Source organism: Sarcophilus harrisii, chromosome 6 (assembly GCF_902635505.1).
Source record: "Sarcophilus harrisii chromosome 6, mSarHar1.11, whole genome shotgun sequence".
NCBI lineage: Eukaryota > Metazoa > Chordata > Mammalia > Dasyuromorphia > Dasyuridae > Sarcophilus > Sarcophilus harrisii.
The window spans coordinates 74,237,566-74,254,727 of record NC_045431.1 but is presented as its reverse complement, the minus strand read 5'-3'; the positions used below and the strand labels follow the sequence as shown (position 1 = coordinate 74,254,727).

Here is a 17,162-nt window from a genome sequence, read left to right as displayed (position 1 = left end):
TTTACACAAACTGAGGTTGAACGAAACGAGCAGAACCAGGAATACATTGTACACAATAACAGCAAGAATGTGCAATGATCAACTGTGAAAGACTTTGTTCTTCTCAATGGTTCAGTGATCCAAAGCAATTCCAATAAAATTTGGACAGAAAGTGCCATTTGCCTTCAGAAAAAAGAACTAAGGAGACTGAATGTAAATCAACACATGCTATGTTGTTATACTTCTTTTTTTCTGTTTTTAAAATTTCTCCCATGGTTTTTCCCTTTTGTTCTGATTTTTCTCTCCTATCATGATTTATAAAGTAATGTGTAATAAAAAAGAAATAAATTTACCAGGGAAAAAGAAAGAAATAAGGGGAGAGAAGATAGGATAAGGTGAGGTATAGAAAGTTGTGTAAATTTATGAAAGTGGAACAAGGTGTGTGGATGAATGGGAATGAGATGAAGGAGGGAAAGGGTAAGAGGAGAAGATAAGGGAGAGATCCATTGATGGAGGAAGGTTAAGTAATAGCAAGGCAAGTTACGAGTAAATTAGAAGAGTTAGTAGGGATAGAAAATAAGAGATATATACAAATACAAAATCAAGGATCAGGAGTAGAATGTATTTATTATTAGGAGTAGAATATTAGTAGAATATATTTATTAGTTGAAATTATTATTAAAGTCAAACAGATTAATTCAAGAGAGATCTGCATCACATATAACTTATATTAATATTGTTTTATATGCATGTCTACATATGTGTAAATAGGTATGTATAGGTGTAGCTGTATACTATAGGTATATATATATATATACATATATATATATATAATCTGTGTTGTGTGAATATGTATGCATATGAATATGTATATTCTCTCCCAAGCGCATAAACTCTTAAATTAATTTTTAAAATATTTATTTCTTTAAAGCTAAATACAAAAGAAGAAAAAATAAAATAAGAAAAGAAAGCTAGAAAAGGAAAATAAAAACAAAACAAAACATTGTCGTGTGCCTAGCAGAACTTCAGGGAGAATTCAAAATATGTGACAATAGCTTTTTGTTTCAAGAAAGCATATATAATAATAGATCAATCTTTGTCTCCTCCTTTGTGACAATGGAGATGTAGAAGAAAGCAAATGTTGATGCTGAGAAATTTTGAACTGTAAAGGAGGGGAAAGAAGGGAGCTCCCTTTTGTTGATTTTAATTATATTAATTATATATATAATAGGAGATCAAGTCATTTACTATAAACATGAAGCAGATAATGGGGTGGCAGTTTGGGGGAGATCATATTGAAAATATAAATAGCAAAAAAAGGTATGTAACAGTGATTATGAAATCAGAGAGAGAAAATTCACTTTTTAATTAAATAGTTTATGAGTATTTAGAAAAATAATTATTTGAAAGGCACCCTCATCAATTTCCTAAAATCAAATCATATTTCTAACTTTGACAGCTATTAGATCAGGAGATTACTAAAGACATCATACATCTGCATTCAGTAAAGAATTTGAAAGAAGCTTCTCATGATATTCTTGTGGACAAGAAAGAGAGAAATGATGGGTTCATAATAATGATATTAGTAAGATTCATGGCTGATACATTCATGATTAGTCATGTCATGTAGAAACAATGCCTGATTTGAATTGAGTGAGGACATGTATTCAAAACCCATTCTCTTAGTTACTATTAGTTGAACGAATTGCCTATTCTTTCAGGGTTGCAGTTTCCACATCTGCAAAATGAGAAAGTTATATCATATCATGTCTCATGCTCCATCCAGTTTTGGGTTTAAAATCCAGAAGAAATATGTTATGGAAGGGTGGGAAGGTGGGAATGAATTTAGAGACAGAGAGTCTCATAACTCTGCTACTTAGCAATTTCATGACTTTTAGTCCATACTTAAATTCTCTCTACTTCAGTCCAAACACAGAGTGTAGACTATATGATCACATAGTTCTCTTCAGTCTTTAAATGTATGATTCTAGTATCCTAATAACTAAATTTAATAAAGTATTGATTAAGAGTACATGGTTTTTGTAAGCACTTAAGTGTTTGTTGATTGATTGAATAATGGATTGGTCCGTATTTGGAACATTATTATATTCAGTTCAGAGTGTACCATTTTAAGGGGAACATTAATAAACTAGAAGTAATCAAGATTGTATTGCTATTATGATAATGCTTTGCCCCCAAGGCATAACTATGCCTTTTTCCCATACTTCCTCCAGAATTAGTTATTCTCTCCCCTTTTCTGCTCTCCTTCCCTCTCTGCCATCAGCTTTACCAAATTTATGGATTTGACATAGAACCTCAGAGTTGCTTTAATTAGTATTTCTCTATTAGTGCTATGGAACATTTTAAAAACATTCTTTTAAATTTATAAACAAATCAGAAGAATAAAAAAGAAAGTTTACAGATTTGTGGATGGAGATCATGATCAAACAAGCAAGAAAGAAGGCCACAGAAAATAAAATGGACAGTTTTCTTTCTTTTTCTTTTAATAATAGTTTTTTATTTTCAAAATATATGTAGAGATAGTTTTCAACATTCACCCTTGTAAAACCTTGTGTTCCAAATTTTTCTCCCTCCCTTTTCCCACCCCCTTCTCTAGACAGCAAGTAATCCAATATATATATTAAACATATGCAGTTCTTTTATATACTTCTCCACATTTATCATGCTGCACAAGGAAAACCAGATTAAAAAAGGAAAAAATGAGAAAGAAAAAAAAGCAAGCAAAGAAGAAGAACAACAAAAAAAAGGTTAAAATATTATGTTGTGATTCACTCAGTCTCCACTTTTTGGATGCAGATGGCTCTCTCCATCACAGGTTTATTGGAATTTGTCTGAATCACCTCAAAATGGATAGTTTTCATGACAAAATTCAAAAATTACCCAAACAAATCCCAAACAGTTAAGATTAGATGGTAGAGAACTAATTGGAGGGAAAAAAATCTTTGTAGCAAGTTTCTCTGATAAAGGTCTCTTTTCAAAGTGACATAAGAATTGATTCAAATTTACAAGCATAAGAGCTATTTCCCAGCTAATAAATAGTCTACAGATATGAAGAAACTTTTTCTAATTTGTTTATTATACAATTTACTTGGAATTTATCTGATTTAAACCTGATTTCCACTGTGAACTAAAAAATCAAACATATAAAAAAATACATATTTAATATCATTGACTTCCTTTTTAATCCTGTGTATTTTAATGTAAATTAAAAATTTTTTTTTGAAATGAGGTTTGTAGGTTTTACCGGAATAGTAAAAAGATCTTCATATAAACAAGGTAAAAAATTCCTGTTTTCTGAGGGTAATAAGTGATAGCCATATTTTCATGTATGTCGTAAGAGTCTTTGCTTCCCAGAGAAATCACAGGTCCTAGATAGAAAACTGATCACCAATATTTTCCCATTATATTAGAACTTATTTTCAAGCCAGCTTGTTTCTCTATTTATAGTCTGTCACAAGCAATACTATTTTGCCTCCCTCTAAAATATACTTTTGGAAATTTGTACAGTTTAATGGTTGTTATTTAGTGTTCTCATGGTAGTCAATAACATTCTTGAAAAATATTTTAATATTTAGATTTAATATTCAGTGATTCTTAGGATGTTTTATTCTGAAATAAGCTGAACCACATTATAGTAGTTTTCCAATTATTATCTTTGCTTTTTTAAGATTGTAGTTTCAAAATTGTATTAAAATGCAAAATCCCAAATAAAAATATGTATGTATGCATGCATGCGTGTGTGTATGTGTATGTGTATGCTTATATAAGTATATGTATCTTTTATAGGAAACATTATATGGAATTTAGGAAAAAGTGAATTATGACAGATTTATAAATATTTTCTGCTTCTTTTTTTAAACCATAGAATTCAATGAAATGCCCTCTGAAGAAGTTAAAAAATCAAAAGCCATTGAAATGATATTCACTCTGTATCCTCCGGAAGGTGCCCACGTGAGTCATTTTTGGGGCCTAAAATCAACTTGGACAAGACCCATAGTAAATGGAGAAGAAGCATATAAGTATATAGGTGAGTCATTGGCCTTTATCATCTCTCTCTCTCTCTCTCTCTAGTTTTTCTTATTTATAAAAGAGATAACAATAGCAGTTACCTCATATATATGATTGTGAGAACCAAATTGTATGCTTATTTGTGTGTATATATATATAAACATATATAAGAAATGTATATATATGTGCATGCATGTTCATATGTTTATATAGAATTTAGTATACTTTGAAGCACTATTTAAATATTGGTTTTTGTTATAAGTAATAATAATAATTATCTCCTTATAAGCCAATGAGAAATAATTTATTTAGAAATTAAAATTTGCAAGTATAATAGAAGGATATGTGCTAGAGACAGCTAAGTGTCATAGTGGATAGAGTTCAATGCTTGAAGACGGAAGACTTGAATTTAAATTCAGTTTCAGAAACTTACTAGTTGTGAGATTCTAATCACAAGTGATTAGAGGATAATAATAGAAGTAAAGTGAGGATAATAATAGAAGAGTGGTTAAAGGGATCAAATATACTTAAAGCCTTTTATAAATTTTAAAGCACTATATAAGCACCAAATATTTTTTATCATAAGCATAAGCTATTATTATTATTTGGTCAGCTAAATGGCAAAGTAGATAGAAGGTTGGACCTGGAGCCAGGAACTCTTCTGCCCTCAAACACTTACTAATTGTGTGATCCTGGACAAGTGACAACTATGTTTGCCTCAGTTTCCTCATCTGTAAAATGTGCTAGAGAAACAAATGGAAACACATTCCAGTATATCTGCCAAAACTCCAAATGTGGTCACAAAGAGTCAGACACAACTGGAAAAAAAACAAAAATCAAAAACTATTCAACAATGTAATTATTCTGAGAATAGAATAAATCTAATAATAATGTAATTTTAATAATACAAATAATAGTATTTCTAATAACAACAAAATTATTCCCATGGTCCTTCTCATGCCAGCTGCTAGGGGTTGAGACAACATGTTTTAAATTGACAATTCCACCATTATCAAACCAAATTCATTGGCAATAGACAATGAGGATGGCATATCATGGCTTGATCTGGGGACAAAAGGAACAAGTAGAGCTTCTGTCAAAGGGAAGGAGTAAGGACAGGAAAACAGCTAAATGTGCTTTCTAGGAAGATTAATGGAAACATGAGATTAACTGAAAACATCTATGCATCTTATAATTTATGAATTTTATTTGTTTTTATATCTTTCATTTCTTAGCATTTTATAGCAGTTAAGAAGGAAGTGTGTATGTGTAAGTGCATATGTGTGCATGCATGTGCACAGCTCTGTGCTTTTTTCAGCGAGCAAGAAGGAGGAATTCTGCCTTTCACAGGTTGGGTTGGGATTGGAACTGTTCAGGGACAGGGTTTGGTGCCTGGGGGGCAGAAAGAGAATCCAGTGAAGCAAGTCTGGATGTGTAGGCTGATGAAGGGGGACATCACTGTAGAGTTTTGGCTCTGTAAGGACTATAGTTCTATGAGTTTATATACATTCATGTTCTGTGCTTTTACTGAGCATTTTTTACATGATGTAGATGTAACAGATTTTTTGGTTATATTTTTATTTTTATCATCTTAGTTTTCAACATTTACTTTTGTAAGATTTTGATTTCCTTTTTTTCTCCTTCCCTTATTCTCTTCTCTCTTCTCCCCAAGGCAGCAAGCAATCTTATATAGGTTATATACATGTATAGTAATGTTGAATATATTTCCATATTAGTCATGTTGTAAAAGAAGAATCCAAATAAAAGGAAAGAACCATGGGAAAGAAAAAACAAAAAAAGGAAAATGAAAATAGTATGTTTTGATCTGCATTCAGAATCCATAGTTCTAAGTTCTAAGTGTGGTTAGCATTTTCCATCATGTGTCTTTTAGAATTGTCTTAGATCAGTGTATTGCTGAGAAGAGTTAATCAAAATTGATATTGCATAGTATTGCTGTTACTGTGTACAATATTCTCTGGGTTCTGCTCACTCACTCAACATCAGTTCATTTAAGTCTATCCAGACTTTTCTGAAATCAGTTTATGTAGCAGATTTTTTTAAAATATTTTTTTATGTGCTTTCTTGGCTGGAAGATAAAATTGAGGAAAAATCCTCCCAATTTTCATTATAGCTTTGTATATTCAATATATCAATGCTGGTTTCACATTGAGATAATTTTCATGAAAGAGATTAATTAACCCTAAATATGGAGATATGATCTAGTGGAATGCTTGTTTAGATAAGTACAGAAATTATTAAATATGTAGTATAAAATGATATAAGTCAAAAACACAGACTCTCTGCGATGGAAGGAACTTTAGTAGTAATATGGTGCACCAGTGCCCCACTCAAGGAAGAATCTTCTCTTCTTCCACAATAAAAGGCTGCAATCTATCCTCCACATTTCTGCCAAAGCATTTTTCTTTTCTTTTTTTTTAAATTATAGCTTTTTACTTACAAGTTATGCATGGGTAATTTTTCAGCATTGACAGTTGCAAATTCCTTTGTTCCAACTTTTTCCCTCCTTCTCCCCACCCCTTCCTCAGATGGCAGGTTGACCAATACATGTTAAATATGTTAAGGTATAAATTAAATACAATATAAGTATACATGTACAAACAGTTAATTTGCTGTATAAAAAGAGTCGGACTTTGAAATAGTATACAATTAGCCTGTGAAGGAAATCAAAAATGCAGGTGGACAAAAATATAGCGATTGGGAATTCTATGTAGTGGTTCATAGTCATTTCCCAGAGTTCTTTCCCTGGGTGTAGTTGGTTCAGTTCATTACTGCTCTATTGGAACTGATTTGGTTCATCTCATTGTTGAAGATGGCCATGTCCATCAGAATTGATCATCATGTAGTATTGTTGTTGAAGTATATAATGATCTCCTGGTCCTGCTCGTTTCACTCAGTATCAGTTCATGTAAGTCCCTCCAGGCCTTTCTGAAATCATCCTGCTGGTCATTTCTTACCGAACAATAATATTCCATAATATTCATATACCACAATTTATTCAGCCACTCTCCAATTGATGGGCAATTACTCAGTTTCCAGTTTCTGGCCACTACAAAGAGGGCTGCCACAAACATTCTTGTACATATAGGTCCCTTTCCCTTCAAAGCATTTTTCTTAATGAGTATGTTGTCTGATGAATTTCCTCTTCAGTTACTTCTGGAATCAAACATAAACTGCTTTTTGGCATTTCAAGCTTTTTACAACCAGGTCTACCTTCTTATATATTATTCTTTTCTGCCCTATCTAAAATTAAGCCGTATGGTCTATATACAATATATCCATTCTATGACTTGATATTGGCTGTTATTGATACCTGGAATCTTAACTTATTTCTCATAAAATGCATGACTTCTTTCAAAACTCAATTCCAATGTTACCTTCTGCAGAAAGCCTTTCTCCATCCCCACACCTTTGAAAGCCTCCCCTTTTAAACTTAGCTTCTGATGAACCTTGATATGCCTTTTATAGACTGATTTCTAGTCATGCTGCAACATAAGATCAGTGAGATCAGAGACTATTCTTAGTTTTTCTTTGTATCTTTGGTGAGTAGCCCGATGCTCAGAATAGTCAATACCTAATAAATACCTGATTGCTTAAATTTGTTATGAGGTCCTTATGTCATAAGAGAGCCCAGTTCATTGTTGGGACACTATTATAAAATGTCACATATTTTTAAAAAATGTCATCTTAGATTGAGTTGAAATTGTTATTTAAATTTTAATTGTTTCCTTTTGTCTTTTAGGGCTCAATTATTTTTTAAATACTCACGTTAAAAAAATTTCAAGTTCCAAATTGTGTTGTTTTTCATCTCCTCCCACTCACTGAAGAAGGCAAACAATACAATCTCCATTTTATATGTAAAGTCATGCAAAACATATGTCCATATTACCCATGTGGCAAAGAAGCAAGAAAAATTAAATTTTTAAAAAGCATGCTTCAATTTACACTCAGACTTCATTAGTTCTCTCTCTCTGGAGGTGGACAGCATCTTTCATCATGAGTCTTTTGGAATTATGTTTGATCATTGTATTGATCAGAATGGGCTAAGTCTTTCGTGGTTGATCATCATGAAAGCTGTTTATCCAACTGGCATTAAGTTCTTCTCTCTCTCATTAGAAAGCTTAAATCTAATCCTTCTTCTGAGCAATAGTCTGTCAAATTTTTTGTAACTTTTCTGAACAGGAGCATCAGAGACTTGAATTCTAGTCTGTTCTCTACCCATTATTTATTTATATGACCTTGAACAAGTCACCTCCCTTAAAAATAGGAATTATGCTATCCAATCTATCAGAAGGCTCAGTTGTAACCTTAGGTACTTATCCTTTTTTTTTTTTTTTTTTTTTTTCTTTTTCTCCCAAATAGTTTTCTTTTGACATTATTTTCGTGGAGTCTGAAAAGGATGTGTTAGACTCATTTCCAATTCCCAATGTCCAGGATGCATAGGTTTATAACTTTAGAAGCTGAAAAGATCTCACAGGTTACCCCCCTCTTTTTACAGAGAAAAAAAAAACTGAGGTCTAGAAAAATTAAATGCTTTATCCATAGTCATATACAAATAAACAAACTCCTTTGTGCTATCACCATAAATCATTTTAAGAGATGAAATGCCAAAACAGAACAACAATCAAAAAAAGAAAACAACCCAAAGGAAATGTTCACTAGTCAGGAGATTAAAATCCTTAATAAAAATCCACAATTATATGACAGTTTAGGTCAGCAATGCAATTTCCTCACAGCTACTTTGTGAAGTAGATGGTATAAGTGTTATTAATCTCATTTTACATATCAGGAAATTAAGGATCTTGCTCAGAATCACATTATTGACAATCATCTGATGGAGGATTCAAAGCTAGGTAGGTTTCCTGACTATGTTCTATAGTTTTAGTCCTCAGCTCTTTAGAATTAATGAAATGACCAATCTATTAAACCTTATTTAGACAATTAGCTTTTAAGCATGCATTCATTTTAAGCTTCAAAAGCAAGGTATTAGACATGCTATTTCAAAGGTTAGTAGAGTCATTCTTTAATATCACAGTGTGTGTGAGTGTGTGTGTGTGTGTGTGTGTGTGTGTGTGTGTGTGTAGTGTTCTGACCTGAAAACTCAATCAGTGAACAAATATTTCTCAGCCATTTTCCATGTGGTTCTTAACATTCCTTGGATCTTATGAAAAGACCTCAGTTACCTGACCCAAGGAAGGATTCAGAATTCAATTTAATAATTATCAAGTACCTACTATGTCTAAAACACTACTTATATTTGTATTAAATACCTACTACGTGCTGAGGATTCAAAATGAAACAAAAGAGATTCTTCCTCTCCTCATGAAGCATAATACACTTTACCTAAAATAATACCTATAGGTATTTATCTATATCTTTTAGATTTAGACAGATTAAGACAATTTAGACAATTGTCTAATTTAGACAAACATATTTTGAAAAGGAGTATCAACAATTAGGAAATCAAGGCAAGCTGAAAGGAGGAATCTAGCATCCTATAGTTTCTAAGAGGCTGAGGTGTCAGAGATATAATACAGAAGTACAAGACAGCCTTTACAAAAGTCTGGGTGGCTGTGGGATGAAGAGGTAGAATGTTGAGTTCAGATAAGAGGCCAGTTTGGCTGAAAAATACAAGATGCAAGGGAGAGGATTATATGAAAACATATTATGCTTCTGCCTTCAAATAGTCCTAAAATTTATCTGAGAAGGTGATTAAAAGCCTAATTAGTTATTCATTGGTATGATATAGTCCAGCCTCAGTGCGTTAGAAATTCTAGAATGGAAGTGGCCACTTTGGACTTAATGCAACAGGGAAGACCTCATGGCTAAGGAAGGGGAAATAAGGACTTTAGTCCATATATATGACTTAGCTAAGTAGAAGAGAGATGGCTAGGTTTTTCTTGAGGGAAAAATAGCATGAAAAAATTCAAGCTGTTAATAAGCATTGAGACAAATGATTATTAATAACCAATGATTTGGGGAGATATAGAATTCCCTGCTTTTTCTAAAGTCCTGATTTCAAAAATTCAGTTTCTTGAAGGATATTCCTGATAATGAGATTGGTTGTTATTCGGCAACCAATTAGTTTGGGTGGGGATACATTTTTTGAATAGATTGACCAAGTCTGGGATAATTTAGAAGTAAATGACATAATCAAAGTTCATTTGAATAGGTTCAGTCCCTCATTGTAATATTCATTCCCTCATTAATTGTCAACCATTCAGAATTGATTTCCACTTTTGGGAATACTCCTCTTCCAAGGGACATATATAAACTGGAGCTTGCTGCCATGTTTATCTTTAGTCTAAGAGAGAGAGACAATCAAATGACTATGTTTTTATTAAACTATTGGTATTATTTATAAAATGATTGAATTATCCCTCAATTATGTTTCTCAAACTTTTAAAATGCACCAGCATTTTTAAAGTACCTACTATGTGTCTAGTACTACACTAATCACTGGAGTTACAAACAAAAGACAGACTCTCCAACCTTAATTCCATAAAAATAGTATGTGTTTGATTAATTTAATCTAAGTTAGGATTTTATTAGAAAGTGGTGAAAAATAAGGTTGTGTAATTAGGGTTGGGTGAAATAATGAAGAGTATTGACAGCGAAACAAAGGAATTTGGATTCAGTGTTGGAAGATGGCTTATCTGTTTTTTAGATTCTTGACTAGAGGTGGTTTTTTTCCCCACTAGGAAAGTCTTTGCCCCAGGGCTCTAAACTGCAGAATACCTGTCAGAACTCTTCTCCAAGTTAAATAATTCTCAATTTTGGGTTCTTTTGTTCTGTTTTGCTTTTCACCTAAACTTCCTGTTCATTGAGACTTGTGTTGATCAAAGACCTCTCTTTAGCTAGTTTAAGGTTAGAAAGTCTATGTAGCTCCTTATTTTAATTTCTTATAGCCAAACTACTTAGACTCTATGTAGGGATTATTTTTCTGGCAAACTGCCAAGACCCTGGTTTTGTTTCCAGTTTCATAATTCCAAAGTTCTTCCTTCCCCCCTCCTCATTCCCATACAAATGAGTGCCAATGGGAATAGTCCTAGAGCAAAATGAAGAGACAATGTCATTATTTTTTCACCTCCTCATTCCTACCTTTATTATATATATATATATATATAAACACATATATATGATTTATATGTATATTATATTTTCTATTAATATATAATAAAGGTAGGAATACATATATATGTATATATGTATAATTTATATATATGTATATATGTATATATGTATAATTTTTTTTTGTCTTTTTATTTCTAGCACCTAGAAAAATGACTTCCTGGTTAAATCAGCATTTGTAGAATTGAATTTAGTGGAAATTCTAGAGTAGAATACTTTCCTTTTAATTAAAGGTATCTCCCCTCCAATGAAATGGATTGAACTATAAATGAAATTATTATTTCATATATGAGGGTGTAAATTTTTATTCAAAAGCCACATTTGAAATTTTGGCTCTAATGGGACAAATGATTAAAACAAAACCAAAAAAAGTGTTCTGTCTTGATAAGGTCAGGTAGAGAGCTCTGACGTGAAGACAGTAGTTGGTATAGGGAATATGGGCATGTGACATTAAGTGAAGAATTGAAATTCCATGTCTGTATTATTCAGGTTGGTTGAGTCTGCCATCTTTTTGAGCTGCAGTTGTTATTAAACTGACTGACAAGGGAGATGTAGCAGTTCCCTTGAAAAGAGATTAATCGATTGAAAGAACTTTCTGTGGCTCAGGGACTCTTGCATCTACAAACATTTTAGGGAAGATAGCCCTGGAAATTTATTATGTGTCCTGCCATTAATACTCAGAACTTGCAGGAGGTGGACCTTCCCACATATTGATTTTATACCCATAGATTCAGAGATGTATTACCAGCAAGAAATTGGGGAGTAACTGAAATGAAGCTTCTAGCTCTTCTCTAAGGAACATAGTAGAGTTTTAGCAGGTGCTAATGCGTGTATCAGTCTATATGCTTGAATGACTCCTATAAATTGCATCCTGCGTTATATTTGTAACTTGTGAAATGGTACCGTGATATAGGTTAAAATGGAATAATAGATGCACCATAATTTTAAAATCTTAGCTTTAAGTTTAAAATAATCTTTCAAAGGATATATAACCTTTTTCACTGGTATTCAAGGCATTGCTGATGGCTACTAAATGAATAGGATTGTCCTTTACCATTAAATGTTTCATATCTTCCATATTCAGCTTTTCCCATGATTAGTAAATGAATTTAGGCATATTTTAATTATGTGTTCATATTTTACTTAGGGTACCTGTTTACCCTAGAAAGTTACTAGAAATTTCTTTCCTTGGTCCAAATATCTATGTAATAAATCTCAACCTATGCTACATAAATGTCTGATATAATGGGAATATTATTTTAAAGTTATTAAGTATTCTATGGCAGACATGTCATAATAATAGAGAACTAATCTTGGTATCAAGCCCTGCCTCTTACATGTATTGGCAGGGTAATCCTGGGGAAGTCACTTAATTTCTCAAATTTAAGGTAGACACTGATTTGAATTGATGGGAGGAGTTTTCTTTTTGGAAATTCCCATTAGCAATGAATTCATAGGAGGAATAACAAAGGTCTAGTTTTAAGTCTTTGACAAAAGCTAGGAGGCTGTGGAAAAGTCATTTAGCCTCTCTGTTCCCTTGACAACTGTTTATGACAAAGTTGTGGATGAGGTCCTGTTCTGCATTGGTGGAGGAAGTTTTCAAAACAGAAATTCCCCATACTGAGAAAAATCTGAAATCTAGACCACATGAATACATGTATGTGTGCGTGTATATATGCATGTAAATGTGTATTACTAGTTCCATATTCTGAAAATTGCATGTGTGCACATATATGCATATATAAACATAAAGATATATTTGTTTTGTATATGCATGTATGTATATGTTGTATAACATGCAAACATGTATAAGCATCTACATATATACTACGCACCTTGTTACCAAGTTTGTTTAGTAAAACATGGTCAGCATTTTACTTACGTTCAGCTTCTGAGACAAAATTTAAGAATAGCCAAGAGTTCTTTTTCCTGTCCTGTTTATATACAGCCATCTTGCTTTGGGGTGATTGAGTTTCTGTCCCTTGATGTGCTCCCTGGAATTTGTCCCTGGTCTGATTCATTCAGTTTGCAAATGAGCATTGATCACACTTGTCAAGATTAAGTTGAGTTTGATTCTGTTCACTTAGATGCTCTGTAGAATTAATTATTCTCAAATGAAATGGGAACACATGTATTAGATATAAAGTACTCCTTTCATATGGGAGGGCCAAAGTTTATTTTGCCTGGTCTTGGGTAGGTTCTCACTTACCCAAGCTTACTAATTCCTATTATATTGCAACTCCTTTTCATTCACTTAAGGAAAGCTATTCTAACATGTACACTGCATGTATCGAGAGAGAAAATACCTATTTAGCTGAAAGCAGAATAGCAGTTGCCCCATCTCCCTCCATCTCAAGCTTCTGTTCTCATTCTGAATTTAGGTGGGGATGAGATATGACCTGTCTCTTCATCAGGCCATTTCTTCTCTTTTTCTGCTTCAACTTTCACTACTTTTCCATGTCATCTTTCTGCTTTCTTGCTTGAGTGTTGGAGAAAGAATGTCAATGCATTTAATGTTTATGGTTTTAGACAGCTAGTTCCTAAGTTAGAATTCACAATGAATTGTCTAAATTCTCAGTTCATTGTTTGTGTGTACAACACAGTACACATGTATATACAGATGTATTATCCACATATGTATGTATACATACACCTGTGTTTATATATGTGTAGAGGCAGTTATTATAGTAGTTATATTATATATTATTTATTAATATTATATTATATGTTATATAATATAGCGGTTATATTTGGGCAGTGGTTATAGTGCTGGTCCTGGTGTCAGGAAAAGCTAAATTCAAATCTAGTCTCAGATACTTACTGTCTTTGCAACCATGGGCAAATCACTTAATGCTATTTGCCTCAGTTTCTTTATCTATAAAATGAGTTGGAACAGGAAATGACAAACCACTCCAGTATCTCTGCCAAGAAAACTCCACATAAGGTCGTGAAAACTGACTGAAACAACTGAATAACAGCAATGTATGATATGCCTCTTTCTCCCTGACATGTTAGAATCTTATTTTTTCTCTCTGGGGCTAATGGCATTTTCCATCTCACATCTATTGGACTTTTCTTGAATTGCTGAGAAGAGCCAAGTCCATGGCAGTTGATCGTCACACAATCTTGCTGTTATTATATACAATGTTCTTCTGGTTCTGTATCGTGTGTGTGTGTGTGTGTGTGTGTGTGTGTGTGTGTGTGTATTGCCTACACCAGAATCTGAATTTGAACTCTTGTCTCTAAATCAGATATTGTTCTACCACCCCCAGATGGTTATTAGCCTGTAACAAGTTGAGAATTTTAGTAAATACATATTAAACCTGTGAACAATTACAGTCCCCAATTGTTGTTGTTCAGTCTTGTCCAGCTCTTTTGTGACCCCATTTGGGGTTTTCTTGCTGAAAATACTCAAGTGTTTTGCCATTTCTTTCTTCATCTAATTTTACAGATGAGGAAATTTTAGGCAGATAGGGTTAAAGTGACTTGTCTGGGTCACAGTCTGAGGCCAGATTTGAACTCACAAAGATGAGGCTCCCTGACTCCAATCCCAGTTCTCTAGCCACTGTACCATCTAGCAGGCTAGTAGCTGCCTCCAAGTACCTGTTTACTTTTCATATTTCTGTCTACAGGTTTCATTTTTAAATTTCATGTCTTTTATCTGAGTTGTTATGACTTTTCATTTATATTCAATCCTTTTTGTATTTTGTATTTGTATTTTTGTTTTGTATTTGTATTCAAATGTATCCACTATCCGCATTTAAAATACTTTTATATGCAAATAAAGTCTTGAGATTTCTTTGCAACCACCTTCCACTTTCTCATCCAGGGAGATTATGACTTGTCTAAGGTTACACAGATGACAAACGGCAGATTCGGAATTTGAAACCAAAATCTTTTGATTACAATTCTAGTGTCATTTCCCCCTATACCTCACAATGGAAACTTACCTCCAAAACAAGATTAAAATAAAAAAAATATTTTTGAGAATAAAGTCAAATTATATCAAAAATATTTGTTTATTGGGATAACTTTCTTTGCATATGGAAAATTCTTGAGGGCAGGACTTTGAGCTCTGTGTCTCAAAGGGACCAATTGCCTACCTGTCTAGTTTTGTTCCTTGTCCTTTTTTCAATTCTGGACTTAATTTTTTTTCTCAGTTTAAATATCCCTTGCTATTCTTTTGACTATGAGTTCACTCCAGGAATGGTTGAAGTTAAATAAAGTAAAGCATGTTGTAGTCTTTCATTTGGGAGGGACAGTGAGAGTTGTAGACTTAAAAGTAGCCTCACACTTGTGTAATGTCTCACATTTTTTCAGATTAGACCTAGATCACCCAGATGAGATTTTCTCTTCTCTTGGGATACCTCCTTAACTGTCCTCTTTGAACAACTCTTAGCTAAATTTGTTCATCTTTAAAAACTGCAATAGGAAAAGAGAACATGTTATGTTTGTGTGTAACCTACATATTTTTACTGAATACTTTTGAGATGAAATTTAATTTATATGGGAGAGCATCCCCATACCCCTAAGGGAGAATCAAGTATTAACTTTAGCTCAGTAATGAGGTGAAAATGTTGTCAAAATATTCTAGAATTTGGGTAATTGTTTGTCTTTTGTACTACTCGACTGTCAAACAACATGGAAAAAATTTGATAATTGTAGGAAGTTGATAAGGCTTTCAAATAAAAGTATGTCATTATGTTAATCAGGTTTGAATATAGCATGCCAACATTTTGTTTTGATTATATAATTCTAGAATAATTTTTGCCTATTAGATATGCTTACCTGGAGGGCGTACCATATTTGTACACCTCTAAAATTAATATTAGTTTAAATAAGTATGTGGATTGAGTACTGAAATTCCTTTGGTGAGAGTTACTTTTCTTTTCAAATTTCTTTAAACATTTTGAGATGGGAGACTTGCTGTAAGGCAAATGACATGTTAGTATTACAGAAGAGAATGCCAAGCTCATACTGGTCCACATTCAGCATTTAATTCCACAAGTATTTATTAACATGACAGAACCTTGAGATATGAAGAGAAAACTTGCCTTTACCTTGACTTGACCTTAAGCAAAACATTCAACTTTATTGAGCCTCAATTTCCTCATCTATAAAATGGGAATAATAATATTTAATACATATTATATATTATGAACTCAAAACAACACTGTGAGGGATAAGTACTTATATGTATTATCTAAATATCCTTTTTATTAATCTCTGTGACTCTGGAAAAATCTTATAGTTTTTCTTTCCCTAGTTTTCTTCTGTTGTAATATAAACTGGTATAATTAAATGTTAAGTTTCTCTATAGCGCTGAAATTCTATAGTGTTTCAACTGGAGGATAGAAGTAAGAGTTTAGTTACCATTAGTGACCATTAGTCCTAGTCTGAGGATAGATTGAACAAAAGTATGCTTTATTATAGCCTCCTGGAAAGAATGTATTCATTGCTATTGAGACATTAGTAAACATTTATTAAGTATCTTTACCATGTTCCAGGCATTGTGCTAAGAAATGGGGTTGTAAAGAAAAGCAAAAGACAGTCCCTATTTTAATGAATCCACAATCTAATGGGGGAAGAGAACATGAAAATAACTGTATATAAAAACCAGACACAGACAGGATAAATTAGACATGAACAGTAAAGGGGAAGGAATCATTCAAGGCTTCTTACAGAAGATGAGATTTTAACTGGGACACAAAGGAAGGCAGGGAAACCAGCAGGCCATGTTAAGGAGAAGGGTAGCCAGGACAAATGTCCAGAGTCTCAAAATAGAATGTTTTGTTCAGAAACAGCCAGGAGGCCAGTGTCACTGCATATAAGGTGGATGGAGGTGGGAGGAAGTAAGGTCTAAGAAACCTGAACTCAATATTCCATTTCTTGCCTATTCGTCTTTGTACAAGCTACATCCCCTTTGCCTAAAACACATTTCCTTCTTCCTAATATTTCTTTTCTCAACTTTCCTTTGAGGCTGACTCAAGTGCTTCCTCTTTGGG

The 17,162-nt window shown here is 33.0% G+C and overlaps 1 protein-coding gene across 3 annotated transcripts in view; it reads left to right on the top strand.

Annotated features, from left to right (window-relative positions):
- Window positions 1-17,162, top strand: part of IQCM (IQ motif containing M) — a 494,659-nt gene that overhangs the window by 399,237 nt on the left and 78,260 nt on the right. For all 3 annotated transcript variants that reach the window (XM_031941659.1, XM_031941660.1, XM_031941661.1), the window contains one exon: window positions 3,866-4,027. In XM_031941659.1, the coding sequence (XP_031797519.1) occupies window positions 3,866-4,027 (162 nt within the window). The remainder of the gene's footprint in view (window positions 1-3,865; window positions 4,028-17,162) is intronic.